General features: G+C 37.9%; 1 protein-coding gene across 1 annotated transcript in view; it reads left to right on the top strand.

The window, feature by feature from the left end:
* Positions 1 to 18,958, top strand: part of CAND1 (cullin associated and neddylation dissociated 1) — a 36,496-nt gene extending 17,538 nt beyond the window's left edge. The window contains exons 3-15 of the mRNA XM_089524165.1: positions 1,441 to 1,595; positions 3,318 to 3,441; positions 3,967 to 4,223; positions 4,314 to 4,419; positions 5,598 to 5,743; positions 6,601 to 6,893; positions 7,865 to 8,006; positions 8,209 to 9,702; positions 10,984 to 11,079; positions 14,845 to 15,014; positions 15,842 to 16,006; positions 17,549 to 17,656; positions 18,144 to 18,958. Of these exons, the coding sequence (XP_089380291.1) occupies positions 1,441 to 1,595; positions 3,318 to 3,441; positions 3,967 to 4,223; positions 4,314 to 4,419; positions 5,598 to 5,743; positions 6,601 to 6,893; positions 7,865 to 8,006; positions 8,209 to 9,702; positions 10,984 to 11,079; positions 14,845 to 15,014; positions 15,842 to 16,006; positions 17,549 to 17,656; positions 18,144 to 18,368 (3,481 nt within the window). The 3' untranslated portion in view covers positions 18,369 to 18,958. The remainder of the gene's footprint in view (positions 1 to 1,440; positions 1,596 to 3,317; positions 3,442 to 3,966; positions 4,224 to 4,313; positions 4,420 to 5,597; positions 5,744 to 6,600; positions 6,894 to 7,864; positions 8,007 to 8,208; positions 9,703 to 10,983; positions 11,080 to 14,844; positions 15,015 to 15,841; positions 16,007 to 17,548; positions 17,657 to 18,143) is intronic.
* The last annotated feature ends 1,318 nt before the right edge of the window (positions 18,959 to 20,276 follow it).

The raw sequence follows: 20,276 nt of genomic DNA, 5'->3' as shown, positions 1-20,276 counted from the left end.
ATATACAGCTTGAGTATCTCTTATCTAAAAATCTGAAATACTCCAAAATCTGGAATGTCTTGATTTCCAGATCTCATATGACAGCTCACAGTCAAAATGCTGGCTCACAACAGAAAGATATATATAAAATGGCATAGGGCGGCCGTGGAGATGGTAATAAGCCCCAACTACCAGGAGTTTGTTCTTTGGGCTACAGGAAGCCTACCAGCCACCTGCTTTTGCCCTTGAGATGGTGGCTGCAGTACTCCTGCTCATTGATTTTCAAAGTGAAATTGGGGGGCTGGCAGGGGAGTCCAAAGAAAGCCTGGCATCTTCCACTGCTGCCCTCAGACCACTTCTTGGCCTGGTTGCATTATAACTCCACTAGATAATCCAAAATCTCAAATCAGAAACGCTTCTTGCCCCAAGCAGTATGGATAAGGGATGTGTGTGTATGTGCCTTCAAGTTATCTATCCATTTATTGTGACATTAATTTCATAGGGTTTTCTTAAGCAAGAAATACTCAGAGGTGGTTTTGCCAGTTGCTTCTTCTGTAATATATTGTATAGCATCTGGTATTTGTTGATGACCTCCCATTTAAGTACTAACCAGGGCTGATCCTTCCAACATCAGATAAGATCTTCGGAAAAGGCACCAGATACTCAACCTTTTGATAAGAGATATTCAGTCTGTATTTCCTGCTGAATTGCTCATCCTTAAAGTCTGATGAAAAGCATTTATGATAGAGGAACCAAGGAACTACAGAATTTTACTTTGCTTTTTGGATAGAGTCTTGTTTTACTGCTTTATAGATCAAACATTTGTTTTATGATTGGGGCAAGAATATCTATTTGAGGCATTTATTATGTTAGCTGTGGAGTATTATTAAGTAATTGACTTTTAAATCAGTCCACAGAATATTCTTAGTACAACAGCTGTACTGAAATGTAGCTTCCAAGGAGAATCTGTATGATGTGGACAATAAAACATATGCTCTCAGTAAGAATTCTGTATCGTTTTAGAACTACGGTAGTCTGAGAAGTTACCTGTATATTAGTTACATTTGATTTCCTATTTCTTCCAACTGTGATAAATGGAGACATATCAAGGGAATATTTCCCAGTGCACCATTACTCTGACAACTACACAAGTCTCTGAAAGTTCTAGTTATGTTTATTTGGTTCTTGATTGTGAATAGGTTTTTGAGTGCTGATTTTTTTTATGACTGTCTTTGAAATGATTAGTTCTCCAAAATTCATAGTATGTTTAACTGAAAATGTATACTACTGCAATCAAACCCAATTAGGTATGAAAGCTTTTTATTTAAGTTGATGCAAGGAAGCTTATCTCTGTGCTGATCTGTAGCCCACATTTTACTTGTCAATACAAATAAGTGATTGCTGAGATGTAATTTTATCTGTTCTTAAGCCCCAGTGAATATTATTTGGGTTTCATTACAGCCTCGGGCCATTGGTGAGTAAAGTGAAAGAATACCAAGTGGAGACAATTGTAGATACCCTTTGTACTAATATGCTTTCTGATAAAGAGCAGCTACGTGATATTTCAAGCATTGGCCTTAAAACAGTCATTGGAGAACTTCCTCCTGCTTCCAGTGGTAACTCTTTTTCTTTTTCTTCTTTGTGTTCAGTTATTGCTTTTCAATTTGATTTGGTTAATGATCATGGGTTCAGATACAGTTCTAATTAACAGAGATTTATTTTACTTGAAGATCTAAAAAATGATACCTGATAATTCAGATATAATGGGGTGGGGGAAATGATAATCCCTGCTGTTAAGTGCTTTTATTCTCTTATCTGATTTCTAGCTGGGGTATTTGTTTGAGGAGAGAGGAAGCAAGAAGAATTCAAGAACTAAAGCTGATGCACATGTTGCTCCTTGCTTAAGATTCAGTGTATGGTATTGTGTGATAGTAGTCTGTTGTATAGCATGGTCCAGAATTTATGCTGGAAGCGTGTAGGTTGTGTTTGCCCCCCAAAAGTCATTTTTCTGCCTGCATTTGGGGTGTAACTGTCCTTGCACTGTAACATCCTATTTATCAAAGAACTCAGCCTATAGTAATTCAGTGGGCCTTTAGTAGCCTAGGGCAGCAACTTTGTATTTATCTCATCCTGAACTGGAAAAATTAATATAAATGTATGATAAGTGAAGGCTTTGTTCTTCGAGTTCTTATCTCCTTGGCTACATTGTGCTCATGTCTTCTTGCTTACCTGTTCTCTTAATGCTAGCTGCTGATCTGATTAATACTTTTTCTTTAAAAATATTTTAATCTTTAAGGCATGTACAGTTTGGTTCCCATTTGCCTCTTGCTTTGCAAGTGGTTTGATAGTGCTCTGCATGTAATTGAATGCACTATTTTATTGAAATAGTAATTGTCAGTTCAAGGAGAATAGGAATTGCCAGTTACAGTTGTGCTTTATGTCCATAACTTTCCTATTTGGAAGAGTACTAAAAAAAAAGCTCTGAAATTAATGGAAATAAGTTAATTGAACAGTTTGACTCCAAAACAAGAAATCTGTAATTTAGCAGCATTTCTGCCCTGATTTTATTTTTATTCTTGATGACTTTCCATTTTGGGACACGGCATGATATAGTTAGTTTAATACATTAGTGTACTTTTTCTGCTGATTTCATACCGAAGTGTTTGCTTACGTAGCACTACACAATACTCTTATCCATGTGCTGAGGGGGGGGGGGGGAGCCATTTGCTTGTTGAGACAAGTTGTGCAGACTTTGAATTAAAAAACAAAACAGCAAGTAGCAAATAGCCATTGACTGTGCTCAGCTAATATAGAATGGTGACCTCTTGAAGAGGAAAACATGGAAAAACAGGAGAGAAGGGAAATGGAGTAGAATAACCTGTCAGGAACATTCTGCATTGCAACCTTTTGTTGTAGGTCTAAGTTGTACAATAAGAATAGAAAACCTTTTATGTAAGATGGTCTTGCTTTATCAGCTTGCATTTATAATACACTTCTTAATCATTTTTGAAGCTGTCATTTCTGGTTGGAAATTGGAACAATAATTGTTCTTATTGGGTTATAGTGAAGGTGTCACGTTGATGGGTGTGCTATCAGTTTAAAGGTTTGTGTATGTCTTTAGAGCTTACAGATTGTTAGAAAATAACAAGAATGATCTTTTCCAGAATGATCTTTCAGCCTTTTCTATAATTGAATTAATAAGTTATTACAGAAAGCCATATTTACTTTGAAAAATAGTCAAGTAAATACTTTTGTATTTGTACTTTTGTATTTTTTACAGGCTTTGGTGAGAGTGTTTACATAAGCTGACAAAAAGTTATGTTCTCTCATATTTCTAGGTTCTGCATTAGCAGCTAATGTTTGCAAAAAAATTACTGGTCGTCTCACTAGTGCAATTGCCAAGCAAGAAGATGTGTCTGTTCAGTTAGAAGCCTTGGACATCATGGCTGATATGCTGAGCAGGTACATGTGCATATGCTTGGTACATTTTATTTTTTATAAGCATTTTTAGGCAAGCTTTCTAGACAGTCCTTTCAAGGTAGTACAGAACAATTTAAATAAGAAAATGTAAACAACATAGCATTATTACAGTTGTGTAATTACAAAAAGTAAAAGTAACATTAAAAATGACAACTGTCTTAAAATAATGATAGTAATAGCACAGTAAATCAGAAGCTATTTGTTTTAAGCATTTAGTATTTGTAACTGTTATAAGTAACATTTATATGAAATTCATATGTCTGGGAATGTTTTGTTGAAGAGCTAATGTAGTTCCATTAGTACAGAGTTGTCAGTATGTATTAGTTGCTCCCAATTTCAGTAATTGAAAGGAACAGAAAGGTTTTGGATAGAGCATTGGCAGTTTAAGTGTTACTTGGAAAAGTATTTGAAAGTCTAAGTTCAGAGAAAAATCTCAGATGAAAATACCTGGACAACATAAACTGCTATATTGACTGTTTTTTCTGAATTAATTTTTTTCTATTTAAGGCAAGGAGGACTGCTTGTTAACTTCCATCCTTCTATTCTGACCTGTCTGCTTCCTCAGCTGACGAGTCCAAGGCTTGCTGTGAGAAAAAGAACAATAATTGCTCTAGGTCATCTTGTTATGAGTTGTGGCAACATAGTGTTTGTTGATCTTATTGAGCATCTGTTGACAGAACTTTCCAAAAATGATTCCATGTCAACAACTAGGACCTATATACAGTGTATTGCTGCCATCAGTAGGCAAGCAGGTCATAGAATAGGTAAATAAAATTACATGTTCTTGAAGTCTTTTTCATATGAAGGGTTGCACAATGTTTCATATAAATGACTCTTTCTGTTTCTACCATCAGGTGAATACCTTGAGAAAATTATCCCTTTGGTAGTAAAATTTTGTAATGTTGATGATGATGAACTTCGAGAATATTGCATTCAAGCATTTGAATCATTTGTTAGGAGGTAAGAGTTGTCATAGGTGTGCTTGGTTTTTTGTGGTTAACTTTAAAATATGAAAGACAAGATCCAAGAGTTGCTGTCGTTAGACTAAAACAGAAAAAAAAATCCATAACTCTTTCCTGTCAAAATTGCTTCAGCCTTTGAGAGCTTAATTGTCATCAAACTAAATTACAGTTCATTGCTTGCCTTGATCATTGTGATTTTAATGTAGCTAAATTTGAGTCATTTATAACAGAACATCTGCTTTCTAAAAATAATAGTAATTTGAAAATTTTGTCTTCCTAAAGTCCCTCTGTAGGAAGGCAAAATTTTCAAATTTACAACTTGACTGGATTCATGGATATAGCTGAGCTGAGCTATAGTGCTAGCTGAAGGACAGACCTGTACGAGAACTCTGTGCCTGCTAAATATAATCTCCTACATAATTTAGAATGTTATGTGAGGGTTATCAGAACCACATTTTCAGATCCATGTTCTGCCACTTCTGCTCTTTTGTGGCCTTTATTGCTTTCACAGTAGAGTGGGCATGGCTATCTGAACATCTTTCCTTATTTCCTCCCCTTTTGGGTTACAAGTGCAAACCACTCCGTGAGTGCAAGTATGGATACTGCTTAATTAGGAATAAGAAATTCCCTTAAAAGAGAGGTGACGAACTTTTGGCATACAGGTTGGATCCTGCTCTCAGCATCTCCATTTACCCCACCTATTTTACCATCCTGTAAGATACCCAAATGTTTGTTTGTTTATGGGTTTGGGGACTCACATATGACTCTTAGTAGCACACAGGTGGACACCAAGAAAGCCAAGAAGCAACGTTAGCCTCTTGCATTAAAGTGCAGAAAATATTTTGACCTTTGGGGGCCATATAATGTCCCTGTGGGACAATGTGCAGACCCCACATACGTTGCCTCCCTCTGTAGTAGGATGTGGTCAGAAGGCTGTGTTGGAAAGCCTCTCATAACTGTTAGTTTTCATCTATCCTGTTCCTGATGAGCAATCTTTACAAAAGGGCTTTGCCATTATTGTAAGGAGAAGTATGTCAGTTATAATTATGGGCAGCTTCAGTTGGCTTAACTGCTTGTTCATACAGTTTTGCTCATGGATGCAATTGAATCAAGTAGCCATACTCTTTAATGAGTATTTTTGGTAGTCACCTAATTAGTGTTAGTCTTCTTCTGCAGATGTCCTAAAGAAGTTTATCCTCATGTCACTACCATTATAAACATTTGTCTTAAGTACCTTACTTATGATCCCAATTATAATTATGATGATGAGGATGAAGATGAAAATGCTATGGACGCTGATGGTGCAGACGATGATGATCAAGGTATGTTCAGCTGTGAATGGCATATTCAAGCTACTAAACATTGTAGGTTTGGTTGAAGTTATATTCTGAATTCATACATTTCTGGAATATAATGGCTGACCTTTTTTTTTTAGGAAAAGGTACTCTAGTCCAGCCTCGTAATTTGGGTCTCATCAACTTAAGACCAACATGGAGAACCCAAAATTTGTAAAGTACAAGTAGCATTTGTAATTATTGGTGTGTGCATGTATACATGTACAATCTACATTGCAGTAGTGCTGTCTTATTAAATCTATTTATTTCATTCATCTTTGCTTGAAAGCTATACTTAATCTTTGAATGTGTATTTAATGTAGAATTGCTGATTGTATTCTATAGGTTATTTTTATTACCAGAAGGAAATGTGTTTTTATTTATTACCAGACGTTGTTTTTACTACAACTCTGTTATCCCTCACCATTGGCTATCCTGATTGAGGGCTGCTAGTAGTTGCAGTCATAACAGTGTCTGGATTGCTGCACAATAATGATCATCCATTTTTTATTGAAATACTGAAATATTGGACATCCTGTATTTAAGGATTTTAGGGCAGCATATAACAACATCTATTTAAATGATTCAAATACAGTCCTTCCTCCATTCCTGTGGCCTTGGAATTCATGTCCCTTGCTTTTGTGTGAGGGATGAATGGAGGGGGAAATAATGTGGTGTGCCTGAGGCATGTGTGCACGCATTCCCACAGCCACGCACTTATATTCAAGCCAATGGGGCTTGAATATATGCAAAGAGGGTCGACTGTAATAACATGTAGGCAATCTGCAAGTTGTGAACTTTAGTTGTAATTATATATAACATAATGTCCTTCTATTCCTTTCAAGGGAGTGATGATGAATATAGTGATGATGATGACATGAGCTGGAAGGTTAGACGTGCAGCTGCAAAATGCTTGGATGCTGTAGTCAGTACACGGCATGAAATGCTACCAGAGTTCTACAAGACAGTGTCTCCTGCTTTAATTGCTAGATTCAAGGAGCGAGAAGAGAATGTAAAAGCAGATGTTTTCCATGCCTACCTCTCTCTCTTAAAACAAACTCGACCTGTGCAGAGTTGGCTTTGTGATCCTGATGCAATGGAACAAGGAGAGACACCTTTAACAATGCTTCAGAGTCAGGTTAGTGGATAAATTGTCAGTATTTTTGTAGCACAAAAGATCATATTTGTTTGATTGAATATAAAAAATGATTTTTAATCACAAAGAAGTACACACATTTTATTGTTCCTTTCTTTACTTGGTGCCTGAAATAAGTCAACTGATGCATATGCTTTCTATTATGAAAGCTTGTGGAATTTAATATCCTGTGAATCAAAAGCTTTTGGTCTTGTTCAGGCCTAAAAATATTTTCCTAAATTTTTATTGTCAGTTTTTGGGCTCTTTTTATAGCCAAATGCAGAAAGATTACTTGTGACCATGGGAATAGAATGCTAACAAAATAGGCCTTTGATGTGATCCAGTTGAGGTCTTGTGCCTGTGGTCATCATATATTTACTGTATGTACTGGACTATAAGTCGAGAAATATATGCTAAAAACTGACCGTAAAATCCTGGGTCGATGTATATATGGGTCAGTACTGTAATGCTGCTGAAAGAAGCACTGCCCCACTGTCCCGGCCTTAGCATTGATGTCTGAAAGAGCTGCCGAGGCAGGGTATCTTGTGTGTGTCTATAAAAGAGGCGAGTCCCTTCTCCATGAGATTTTTAAAGCTTCTCTCTTCCTCTTCCACCTCCTGGATCTCTATCCCCACTTTCCCCCACTTCCCTTCCCTTCTCAACATCTGGGGTGCTAAATGCGTATCCTCTAGCACCAGAGAAGTGGTGTTTGGTGATCGGGAGAGATCCAGAGAGGAAGTGGTGTTCACCTTTTGTTTTCTCCTTTATTTCCTTCATTACTGCCCCTGAGTTCTACCCTTGACTTAACCATGGGTCATATCAAAATCCATGATTTTGGCCCTAAAACCTTCCCTCGTCTTATACATGAGGTCAATTTATACACGAGAATATACGTTAAATACCTATCCATAATTTGTAGGTTTCTGTATACAAAGCATTGTCAAACTATTTCACAAGTATATAATTTATTACAGGTTCCCAACATTGTTAAAGCCTTGCACAAACAAATGAAGGAAAAAAGTGTGAAGACTCGCCAGTGTTGTTTTAACATGCTAACGGAATTGGTCAATGTTTTGCCTGGTGCTCTCACACAACATGTTCCTGTACTTGTTCCAGGTATGAAAAGCATATTTTAGATTTACATTATAAATGTTTATGAAATGGGACAGCCATTGCCCTATCTTACTTTTCTGCTAATTTTGTGTAAGTTTGGAAAAATAATTGATCTGTGTTGAATCTAAATCAAATATTGCTAATTGTAAGACCCAAACATATTTAACTTCCAAAAATATGTATTAACTCTGCATTTGTTTTTCAGGCATAATTTTTTCACTGAATGACAAATCAAGTTCTTCTAATCTGAAGATAGATGCTTTATCGTGTTTGTATGTGATCCTCTGTAATCACGCTCCCCAAGTTTTTCATCCTCATGTTCATGCATTGGTGCCTCCTGTTGTCGCATGTGTTGGAGACCCATTTTATAAAATAACATCAGAGGCACTTTTGGTTACCCAGCAGCTTGTGAAAGTCATTCGCCCTTTGGATCAGCCTTCCTCTTTTGATGCCACTCCTTATATCAAAGATTTGTTTACTTGTACAATCAAGAGACTGAAAGCTGCTGATATTGATCAGGAAGTAAAAGAGAGGGCAATCTCCTGTATGGGTCAAATCATTTGCAGTCTTGGTGACAATCTTGGATCTGACTTACCTAGTACACTTCAGATCTTCCTAGAGAGACTGAAAAATGAGATCACTCGGTTAACCACTGTGAAGGCTTTGACTCTTATAGCCGGTTCACCTCTGAAGATAGATCTAAGGCCAATTCTAGGAGAGGGTGTTCCTATTCTTGCTTCATTTCTCAGAAAGAACCAGCGAGCTTTGAAACTTGGAACACTTGCTGCTTTAGACATTTTAATCAAAAACTACAGTGACAGTTTGACAGCTGCTATGATTGATGCTGTCCTAGATGAGCTTCCACCTCTTATTAGTGAGAGTGATATGCATGTCTCACAAATGGCTATTAGTTTTTTGACCACACTAGCTAAAGTTTATCCTTCGTCTCTCTCAAAAATCAGTGGGTCCATACTGAATGAACTTATTGGGCTAGTGAGGTCACCACTTTTGCAGGGTGGAGCACTTAGTGCCATGCTAGAATTTTTCCAAGCTCTGGTTGTAACTGGAACAAGTAATTTGGGATATATGGATTTATTGCGCATGCTAACAGGGCCTGTGTATTCTCAGAGTACAGCACTTACTCATAAGCAGTCTTATTATTCCATTGCCAAATGTGTAGCTGCCCTTACACGAGCATGCCCCAAAGAGGGACCAGCAGTAGTAGGTCAATTTATTCAGGATGTCAAGAACTCAAGATCTACAGATTCCATTCGTCTCTTAGCTTTGCTTTCTCTTGGGGAAGTTGGACATCATATTGACTTAAGTGGGCAAATAGAGCTAAAATCTGTGATACTAGAGGCATTCTCCTCTCCTAGTGAAGAAGTGAAGTCTGCAGCTTCTTATGCATTGGGCAGCATCAGTGTCGGCAATCTTCCTGAATATCTTCCATTTGTCTTACAAGAAATAACCAGCCAACCTAAAAGGCAATACCTTTTGCTCCATTCCTTGAAGGAGATAATTAGCTCTGCATCAGTTCAAGGTCTCAAACCATATGTGGAGAGCATCTGGTCTTTGCTCCTGAAACATTGTGAATGTGCAGAAGAGGGTACCAGGAATGTCGTTGCTGAATGCTTGGGGAAGCTGACATTAATAGACCCAGAAACTCTACTCCCACGTCTCAAAGGATATTTGGCATCAGGTTTGTACACATTTATTTCATATGCTATCTTGACTCCCACCCAATAGTTCTTTTCTTTCAGAATGGTTCTATTCAGTTCTAGTAGCTACTGGCTGGAGTAAGTGGATTGTGGACATCAGTTCTGTGGTTATGAAAAAGATTAGAATATTTTCAGCACAGTATACTTATTAAACAGAATGTGTAACCACATTAAAATATAAGCATAATTATTATCATCATTATCCTTCCACCTCTTTCCCAGTCCCTTATTCAAGACAGTTTATAAAGTTAAAACAGATACATTTTTTAAAAAAAAAATACAGCATACAAAAATTAAAAATACAATAGACCCTTCATCCACAGAGGTTCACCTCTGTCCCTCACCACCCCCACCCCCACCCCCCCATGGATGAGGAAAAAACATGGACACTGAAGCCCCATATTATGAAATGGATGACAACATGCACGCCCCTGTGTATGCACACCATCCTTAGATAATAAGAGTGTAGTGATCTGTAGGCAGTCCCGTCCACTAGCCTGTCAGTGTGGTGGGCCCATTGTATTATTGAACTGTTCATAAAATTAAAAGGAGTCAAAAATATACTTATTAATATAAATTATGTAGCACACGAAAGGCCCTTCCCCCTGAGCAGCCAGCCCTCAGAAAAAGGGCTGTCTCCTCCAAAGCAAAAATGTCTTCACCTGCCCATGAAAGGATAGAAATTCCAGATCCTGGGAACTTCCTACATCTCTTCTTAAAATGTTAGCTTTATTAAAAGAGTCCTGCCTTTTGCAGTTTAGGTAGAGATTATATAACTCAATGAAAATGCTTTTAAAAGTAAGTTTAGATATGTTTTAAAAGGAATAAACAAATTGTCACATAATGTAAGAGGAAAGTTTTTAAAGAATTTCATGATTACAAGGTCTTAACACTACAAATTATATCACAAGATGATAGTCTTTTTAACAGTGTTGGCTTGACACACAGGACAGCAACAATGATCTTTTGAAATCAATTCAGACAGCAGCCTCAGCAGAACACCATGGCTGAGATAATTAAATCTGCTCACAGTTCTGCAGATTGCTGGCTGTATATGCCTTTTGTGAATGAGCCTATGTAGCTAGCTCTGTCTCTATAGGTGTGGAGGGAAGATGCTACAGGAAGAAATAGGTTGAAGAAAATATTAATTCTTTCAAAATTGTTACTGTTAATAATTACATGTAACTTTCACAATCTTATACTGTAGTATTAAAAAAATGAAAATCATTGTTAATGTACTTGTTTTAATTCTTTCCTGTTAGGATCATCATATGCTCGAAGTTCAGTGGTTACTGCTGTGAAGTTCACCATATCTGATCATCCACAGCCCATTGATCCTCTATTAAAGAACTGTATAGGTGAGTGAAATGGTAACAGTTTCAAGCATTGTATTGTTACCTTAAAATTCTATACTGTACTTTTGTTATATTTAATATTCTTGGAGTGAGGGTAGGCAACACACTGCCGCTGCCTGATTTTGCTCCTATTAGATGTCACCATGTAATTCAGCAGAGGGAGAGAAGGTTCATTTTATTGTTAAACTGCATGCTTTGTTTTAAAGCAAAGTTGCAGCTTTTCCTCATGGCACCACTGAATTTTGGTGCAGGAGTTTGGTATACTCCATAGTGGGTTCACAGAGGACCAATGAAGGCATCACTTTGCCAACAACTGCTCACCCATCTTGCCAAAACATTTGTAGGTTTCCTCTATATAAACTTTAGTGGAAAACTTTGTTGGTGACTAAGATACGTGGAATTTTAACTTTCCTGTAGTCTTAGTTGTGGATGTTCATGTAACTCTTTCCTGGTCACTCATTTCTGTGTTCATCCATGTTGGTCCACCTCATAATACAATAAAATATCCTCTCCTTACAAAGATCATTATTATTATTATTATTAACCTTTATTTATGAAGCGCTGTAAATTTACACAGCGCTGTACATGCAATCTTTTTAGTTAGACGGTTCCCTGCCCTCAGGCTTACAATCTAAAAAGACATGACACAGAAGGAGAAGGGAGTGGTGACGGGAAAGGGTAAGAGGTCCAGCAGTTCCTCTCTACCTCCGAGGCCTGGACCAAGGCAGATGGACTGGAGGGAGGGCTTGGCTCCAAAATGGAAGGTTAATCATTATCCAGGGAAAATACATACTCACAAGTAGGATAATACATATACAGTACATAGCAATACAGGAAATGGATCGATAAACAGCCAACAACAGAACATCAGATAGTAAGCGACGATTATGCGATGCCTGGGAAGGCTTCTCTGAACAGGATGGTTTTCAGCTCCGTTTTGAAGCTGGTTAAAGAAGTGATGGCTCTTGCTTGTGGAGGAAGAAGGTTCCAGGAGTGAGGGGCAGCAAGTGAAAAGGGGCGAATCCGAGATGGGGCAGAGGAAATCCTGGGCTGAGACAGGAACCCTTGACTACCAGAACGGAGGGCCCTGGTGGGAAGGTGAGGAGAAAGAAGGTCTGATAAGTAAGGAGGGGCCAGTCCATGGAGGGCTTTGAATGTCGACAGCAGGAGCTTATACTGAATGCGGAAAGGGAGAGGGAGCCAGTGAAGGGATGCCAACACAGGAGAGATGTGGTCAGAGCGGTGGGTGGAAGTGATAATGCGTGCAGCTGAATGCTGGACAGAGATTAAGGGACGGAGGTGAGAAAAAGGAAGACCAGCCAGGAGGACATTACAGTAATCAAGTCGTGAGACCACTAGGGCATGGACCAGGATCTTGGCAGTAGAGGCGGAGAGATATGGTCGGATTTTGGCAATATTGTACAAAAAGAATCTACAAGCCTTGGCTGTGGTCTGGATCTGAGGGATACACGACAGAGAAGAGTCAAAGATAAAGCCAAGACTGCGGGCTTGCTGGACTGGTTGAATGGAGATGTTGTCCACAGAGACAGAAAAGGAGTGTTGAAGGTTGGGGTTAGGAGGAAAGACAAGAAGCTCCGTCTTGGACATGTTGAGCTTCAACCGCCGATGGCGCATCCACTGCGAGACAGCTGTAAGGCAAGACGAGACTTGCTGTTCAAGCCTTGGAGAAAGGTCAGGGGCAGAAAGATACAGCTGGGTGTCATCAGCATACAGATGGTAGGAAAAGCCAAAAGAGCTGATGAGTTTTCCTAAGGACAGTGTGTAGAGAGAAAATAGAAGGGGACCCAGAACAGAGCCCTGGGGAACTCCAACAGATAAGGGAACAGGAGAAGAAGTCTGACCCCCTGCAACTACTGCAAAAGATCTGCCAGACAAGTAAGATCTAAACCAGTCGAGAACAGAGTCTGAGAACCCAAGGTCAGAGAGTATGTCAATTAGGAGACAGTGATCAACAGTGTCAAAGGCTGCAGACAAATCGAGAAGAATGAGAACAGAGTAAAGGCCATTAGCCTTGGCCTGTAAAAGGTCATTCGAGATCTTAGTGAGAGCTGTCTCTGTAGAATGCCTTGGGCGGAAACCAGACTGAAAGGGATCGAGAATGGAGTTGGCTTCAAGAAACTCAAGACAGCGCGAATAGACAACCCGTTCCAAAACCTTAGAAAGAAAGGGGAGAAGAGAAATCGGACGATAGCTAGACAAGGAGGAGGGGTCAAGAGAAGGTTTTTTCAGAATTGGGGAAATGAGAGCATGTTTGAAGTCCGAGGGGAAGGAGCCTGTAGAGAGAGAGAGATTGAAGATATGGAGGAGCGAGGGCAGAAAGGAGGGAGCTATAGAGATTAGAAGACGAGTAGGAATAGGATCAAGAGGACAGGTAGCAGGTTTGGAAGAGTTCAGAAGTGTAGAGAGTTCATCCAAAGAGGCAGGAGGAAAGACAGAAAATTTGTTAGGCGAAGGCGATAGAAGATTAAGAGCAGAAGAATCAGGAGGGACTATCTCAGAGCGAATAGTGGTAATCTTAGAGATGAAATAGTTAGCAAAGTCATTAGGAGAGAAAGATGAAGAGACAGGAGGAGAGGGAGGTTTAAGCAAAGTATTGAAGGTGGAGCAAAGCAAGTGTAAAGAGCATGGCCACATTTACATGCACACCCAGCTATGGTTTATTGACATGTCCATAAACAAGAAGAAAGGTTTCATATTCTCTTCCTTCACGGAAGACTGAAGACTTTGGACATGTTTGCTTTCAGTTGAATTGAAAATTGAGAATTTGTGGGGATTTGTTATGTCTGTAATAATAGCTAGACTTTTGGTTGGGCTGTAATGCTTTTGAAGGATTAAATGCACAGCCTAGGTGTATTATTTCATTGTTTCAGTTGCGAGTGGCTTTGAGTACCTTACTGGTTTCAAAATGCCAGTTGTAGCTATTCCTTAGGTGGATAACTTGATTACAGTGATCCAGGCATGTGGAATGTATGCGGTTAGACTACTGCAGTGTCCTCTGGAAACTGGCATTGATAATGGTCTGGAAGCTGCAGCTGCTGTGGAATATTTTGTGTAGACTTCTGAGTAGGGAAACCTTCTGGCAGCACACAACACCTCTGCTGAAAGAATTGAACTGACTGGCTGTTTGCTAGCAGGGCAAGTTTATGGACTTGTTTTTAGTTTAATATATAACATGAAACCACTTGACCCATATACCATTTGTTCATTGATGGCATCTGAAGAGGTGCTTCTGGTGTGCTATAAGTTCCTGAGGTCTGTTTTAGACATTGAACAACTGTTCGGAAGTTGGTCAGAGGAGGAGAGCATTTAATGTGGTGGCACTTACTGTGTGGAATATAGTAATATATGCATTGATGCTTCCAACAATTTTTCTGTTATTTTTGTTTTTAGATGCATATAGAAGATTTTATTTTTTCAAGTTTTCATGTGTAATCCTGTGTACCATCTATGTTATGGTTAATGTAAATTATTTGTTTTTAAAATACTTTAAATAAATGGATCTTTGCTTGTCATGCTGTGGACAGGTTTGTGTTTTATGCCTATAATTCATTTAACAACTAGCCAACATATTGGGAGCTAACATTCTGAAAATGAGTATAGTTAGGAATAAATTGTAATCTGTCATAGAAACATTAGAAGCCAAAACTGAGGGAACATGGATACTACTAAATTGCCCTATATCTTCAGTTATCTTGCATGACAATTAGTGGATGAAAGCATATGCTAATAACCATTTTATGATTGCAGGTGACTTTCTGAAAACATTGGAAGATCCAGATCTTAATGTGAGACGTGTAGCTCTGGTAACATTTAATTCAGCAGCACACAATAAACCTTCACTTATAAGGGACCTTCTAGATACTGTGCTTCCACATCTTTATAATGAAACAAAAGTCAGGAAAGAATTAATAAGAGAGGTATGTAAACCAAGGAGACATTTATAAATTTAGTCATCCAGTTAGCCAGTCTCTGACAAATCTTATAAGCCTGGATGGCTGTGGGTCTCAGGAGCATGTGATTTGCCTCTTCCAAGCAGCTTATCTGCAGACTGGCGGCGGGGGGGGGGGGGGGGGGGACTGAAGCTTGGACATCAACACTGAACAAACAGTTGGGTTCAGGCATTTCAGTCGAATCTGTTTTTAATAGGGAATTGAACTTGAAGAAGCAGATAATTTTTCTTATTCAGTTGTTTTGCAAATTTGCCACAGTGGACTCTCCACTTTCTCATTACTGGGGGTGGGTTGGGGTTGGGATAAGTTATTTAATTGCACCAGTGGATAATACAGTGAAATAATGGAGGCAGAGGGAAACACATGTTTAATCAGATTTAGCCCAAATTATTCAGATTGTCTGCTCAGGTGCTTTTATGCTTTAAGTGCTTTGCAGAACTAAGGAACTTATGTTTTTGCTTCACAGAAGAAGACAGTTTAAATAATTGTGTCAGTTTCTCTGGTCATTTCCTCATTTCATACATCAGCCAGAGCTTTTAAATCCTATCGGGTAATGCTTTATCCACAGCATCAGAGGTTCTTTGCATACGTACAGGCCAGTTTTAGCCTGAGGCAAAAAACAAGTCGTATGTGTGTTCCCCTATATCTTTGTATGGTCAGCTGTTAATTTAGACAGGCCTGTATTTGCTTTGGAAACCATAAGAACCTGCGTCACTTCCACTAATTTATTGAAAGGATTAATTAGCATTTAATCTGCATTTAAATTTACTGAATGTTCCTGATTTGATTTGCAGGTGGAAATGGGGCCTTTTAAGCATACAGTTGATGATGGTCTTGATATTAGAAAGGCAGCTTTTGAGTGCATGTACACTCTTCTGGATAGTTGTCTGGATAGACTAGACATCTTTGAATTCTTAAACCATGTCGAAGACGGCTTGAAGGATCACTATGATATTAAGGTTAGTTCTTTATCTTGTGTGTGGTCTGATATGTGCATGTATGTATTTTCATTGCAGACGTTTCCAGAATAATGGCTAAGTGTTTTCTATATAACAGTAAAGACAGTTTGTACTATCAACTTATTTTCTGATAAAAGATGTGTCACCCCAAGCTTTTTTAAAAATGCAAGGCTTTTGGCTGAGTTAAGGAAGAGCACATAACTTGGTACAAACATTTTGATAAAAGTTTTTTTTCCAAATTTGAGACTGCTCTCAGATAAGGCTTTTATTTTTTCAATAAACAGTTGATAGTGATTGCAGGTTTTGCTATTCTCTCTTCTTGTTTTCCTTGTAGACAGCTAAAGGATCAAAATAGATTGTAAAGGATGATTATAATTCATTGGATTCCAACAGATTTTTGTCGGGTTTCACTAATAGCAATAGCAGCTTCATTTATATACCACTTCATACCACACTAAGCAGTCTCTAAGCAGTTTACAACTGTAAGCTAATTGCCCCCAACAAGCAGGGTACTCATTTTAGCAACCTCAGGCACCAGACTGAGTTGACCCTGAGTCCCTGGCTGGGATTGAACTCACAACCTTATGGTTTGTGAGTGAGTGGCTGCAGTACTGGCATTTAACTGCTGCACCACCAGGGCTCACTAATAAACAGTTCTAGCAATGATTTCCATTAGTAACAGATTTGTTAGGAAGGAAGCTCCAAAAAGTGCCATCAATAAGAAGGCAGAATCTCCTTGAATTGATTTTTCCTTTATTTTAATAATAACTTTAATAACTTCTTTATTTTAGAGCCAAAGTTAAATTTGCTTAGATTTAAATAATTAAATGTGTTGTAATTGTAATTTCTTGTGGTGCCAGTTCAAGTCTTTGCAACCAAAATCACATCAGTTATGCATGAAAGTGGCAATATTAGCAGCTCGGAGACATGCATATACAGTCAGCCCTTCATATACACGGATTTCTTGTACATGGATTCAGGCATCCACGGTTTGAAAATATTTTTAAAAAGTATAAATTTCAAATATCAAACCTTGATTTTCCATTTTTTATAAGGGACAACATTTTGCTATGTCATTATATTTAATGGGACTTGAGCATCCATGGATTTTGTTAGCCACGGGGGATCTAGGAACCAAACTCCAGCGTATAACAAGGGTCCACTGTACTAAAAAAAAAAGTGGGGTGTGTAGAATGAACCATCTAATTATCTGAGTTGGTTATGTCCTGATTCACGCTAACGAGCATTAAAAGTAAAATCCGCAGCACATTTCAAAAAGGTGAGCTATGCCAAAGAGTATCAGTAAAAAAAATGGGAGGACTTAATGTAGCTGGGATTAGGCCACAGCTATGTCCATCACCCCAATACTGTAAAATGTCACCCCAATAAGCCATTGAAATATGCTCATTGAATACAGAATGCTGAAAAAGATTTGAGAAAGAAAACCAATAGTTAGATTGCATGGAGTTGCTGTGGGGAAAGTTATGCTGCAGCATTATCTGGCATGGCTTATTTGTTCACATTTTCTTTTTCCCTAACTAGATGCTAACATTTTTAATGCTGGTAAGGTTATCTACACTATGTCCAAGTGCAGTATTGCAGAGGCTGGATAGACTGGTTGAACCTTTGCGTGCTACATGTACAACTAAGGTAATATGTGAATTTCTTTAAATTCATTTAATGCTTCTCATGTTTTATATAAAAATGTGTTACCCAGTTGTTCTTCCATAACTTTCATTCACTGATTGGGGCAATATCCAGAGGTGTCTACTTTCTGTTGCTGGTAGCAAATAAGTTTTTTAAAAACCTTGCTTCTACTGGCCTTTTGTGCCTTTAAAATGATATTCTGGTTAGAATATAATATGGGGAAAAGATTTGCAGAGGAAAATGCATTTTTTTTCCTAGGCAGTGTTTCTCTTTGAGTTACTGGATACTACTACATAAAATTTTATTTTTTAAAAAAGTAATTTTGAATGATACTCTGAGAATTAGTGTTGTGCCTTCACTTTTAATATGTATGTATGTGTGCATACTGTTTAGGGCATATGCATCAGTTTGAAAAGCTCACTAATTTGATTTCCTGGTTGAATTTATATCTAAAAGTTGCTGAACTTCACCTTTTTTTTTAATGAAACAGGTAAAAGCAAATTCTGTGAAACAGGAATTTGAAAAGCAAGATGAACTGAAGCGTTCTGCCATGAGAGCAGTGGCAGCACTATTAACCATTCCAGAAGCAGAAAAGAGTCCTCTGATGAGTGAATTTCAGTCACAAATAAGCTCTAATCCTGAGCTTGCTGCCATCTTCGAAAGTATCCAAAAAGATTCATCATCTACTAATTTGGAATCAATGGACACTAGTTAATTTGTTCAAAACAGGGACCATTAATTTGACCCATATGATGCACTGAATTGACAAGTTAAACAAAAAAGAAAATCTAATCTTTACAATGTTCCAATTTACTTTTATGGAGACAGTTTGGCTTTTTCCCATTGTTGCTTTTGTAGCATTTATTCCAGAATATCAATTTCCATAACTCAAAAGTTGTAAGCCACTCATGTTTTAGTGGATTTGGACACACATTAAATAGAAAATAAAAGGCATTAAAATGCATGGTGTATGGAAATAGATTCCAACATCCATTTGCCCTGTAATGTTTAGGATTAAAAGTTTAAAAATTTGTGATCCTGATTTTTCTTTTCATTTTTTGTGATATAAAACATACTGTTTTGTATAACTTTCATCTTTTTATTTCAGCTACATAAATTGATTTTGGCTGGCAGATCAAAATAAAACTTTGTAATACTTATTGTGCAGAGGACCTGGGCACAGTTTAAAAATGCAGACACAAGTAAATGTCATTTTTAAAGGTGTGGAAGTAAAACATATTTCCTGTTGTTCACACTACTTTTGCATGAACAAGTTTACAAATATATGTTGTCTGTAAAACATCATGTGCAGTTTATTCATAATTAAGGACAAATTTGTACTGTTGTATCAATGGATATCTAGGTATCATTTCTTTACAGAGCAGACACAATTAGTTGAGTGCTTGACTGTTTTGAAGCAAAACAGCCATCAAGAATATGAAAATACATAAATGTTTGTAAGTTAAAACAAACATGTTTACAAGACTTGAATTGCTTTGCAAGAACATGTGAGCTTTCAAGAGGCATATAGTATTCATGATTGCTGAGACTCTAGAAAGATAGGACAAAAAGAGTCTAAGGCTGCATCCACACTGCAGAAACATTCTGGTTTGACACCACTTTAACTGCCATGGTTTTATGCTATGGAGTTCTGGCAATTGTAGTTTGTTGTGGCACCAGAGCAAAGCAAAGGTCAGTTAAGTTTATAGTTGAGAAGAACTGAAAAATTAAGGGATAGAATATTAGTTATAGAAAAGAGGATGAGAAAGAATCAATGTGTTGATTGATGCCCCCTTGCATTTTATAGAAAGCATCCTAGCGATTGGGATAGGGATTGGAGCTGAGAGGATGTGTGCTAAACCCACCACCACAGATGTGAATAAAGGTGCACAGCTTCTATTGCAAGGCTACAACCATTAACAGAAAGTCATTAGGGAGGTGGTGATTGTAAAATGCCCACAAGTTGACCTCAGCCCATGACAACCTTATGAATTAATAATCTCCAAGACATCCTATCTTCAACAGCCCTATTCAGTTCCTGCAGAAGTGAGGACAGTGCTATTGCTGTATGACAGGTCCCATATATTCTAGCTTGAAGAAGGAGATAAGAAACTGTTTCTGTAGACTACTGTTTTTACTGCTTAACACCATGTTTAAAATCTGAAGAATTAGTTGCCTGGAAAAACAGACATGAAAATAGGAGGTCAAAGTATCGTAATAGACGAAATATATCTCTAAGAGAACAAGAATCCAGAGAAGGATCTTGAATTCTGCATGTTAACCTGCCATTCATAAGGCTGTCTCAAATAGGAAGATAGACATACACCAATCCTATGGTTCCTGATGAAATAAGAGTTCTAATGTTCATGTAGAACTCTCTTCCCTCTTTCCAGAATAAGAGAGATAGTTTGCAGCTTCTCAGATGGATGGGGCTTATATCTATGCAATTCAAAGCAATATTGGGGCATAAAAGCCTGCCTTGTTTGAATCAACATAAAATGTCTGTATCTTATCTAAAAATGGCCTGTACAAAAAGATAATGCATCCTTAATTTTAAGGTCATGTTACATAGACCTTACCGGTGTTAATATCAGTATCTTGTTCTTTGTATGTGTATAATGGA

Source organism: Sceloporus occidentalis, unplaced genomic scaffold, assembly GCF_023333645.1.
Source record: "Sceloporus occidentalis isolate IW3139 unplaced genomic scaffold, rSceOcc1.0.p SCAF_5, whole genome shotgun sequence".
NCBI classification, from domain to species: Eukaryota; Metazoa; Chordata; class Lepidosauria; order Squamata; family Phrynosomatidae; genus Sceloporus; species Sceloporus occidentalis.
This window is presented reverse-complemented; position numbering and strand designations above follow the sequence as displayed.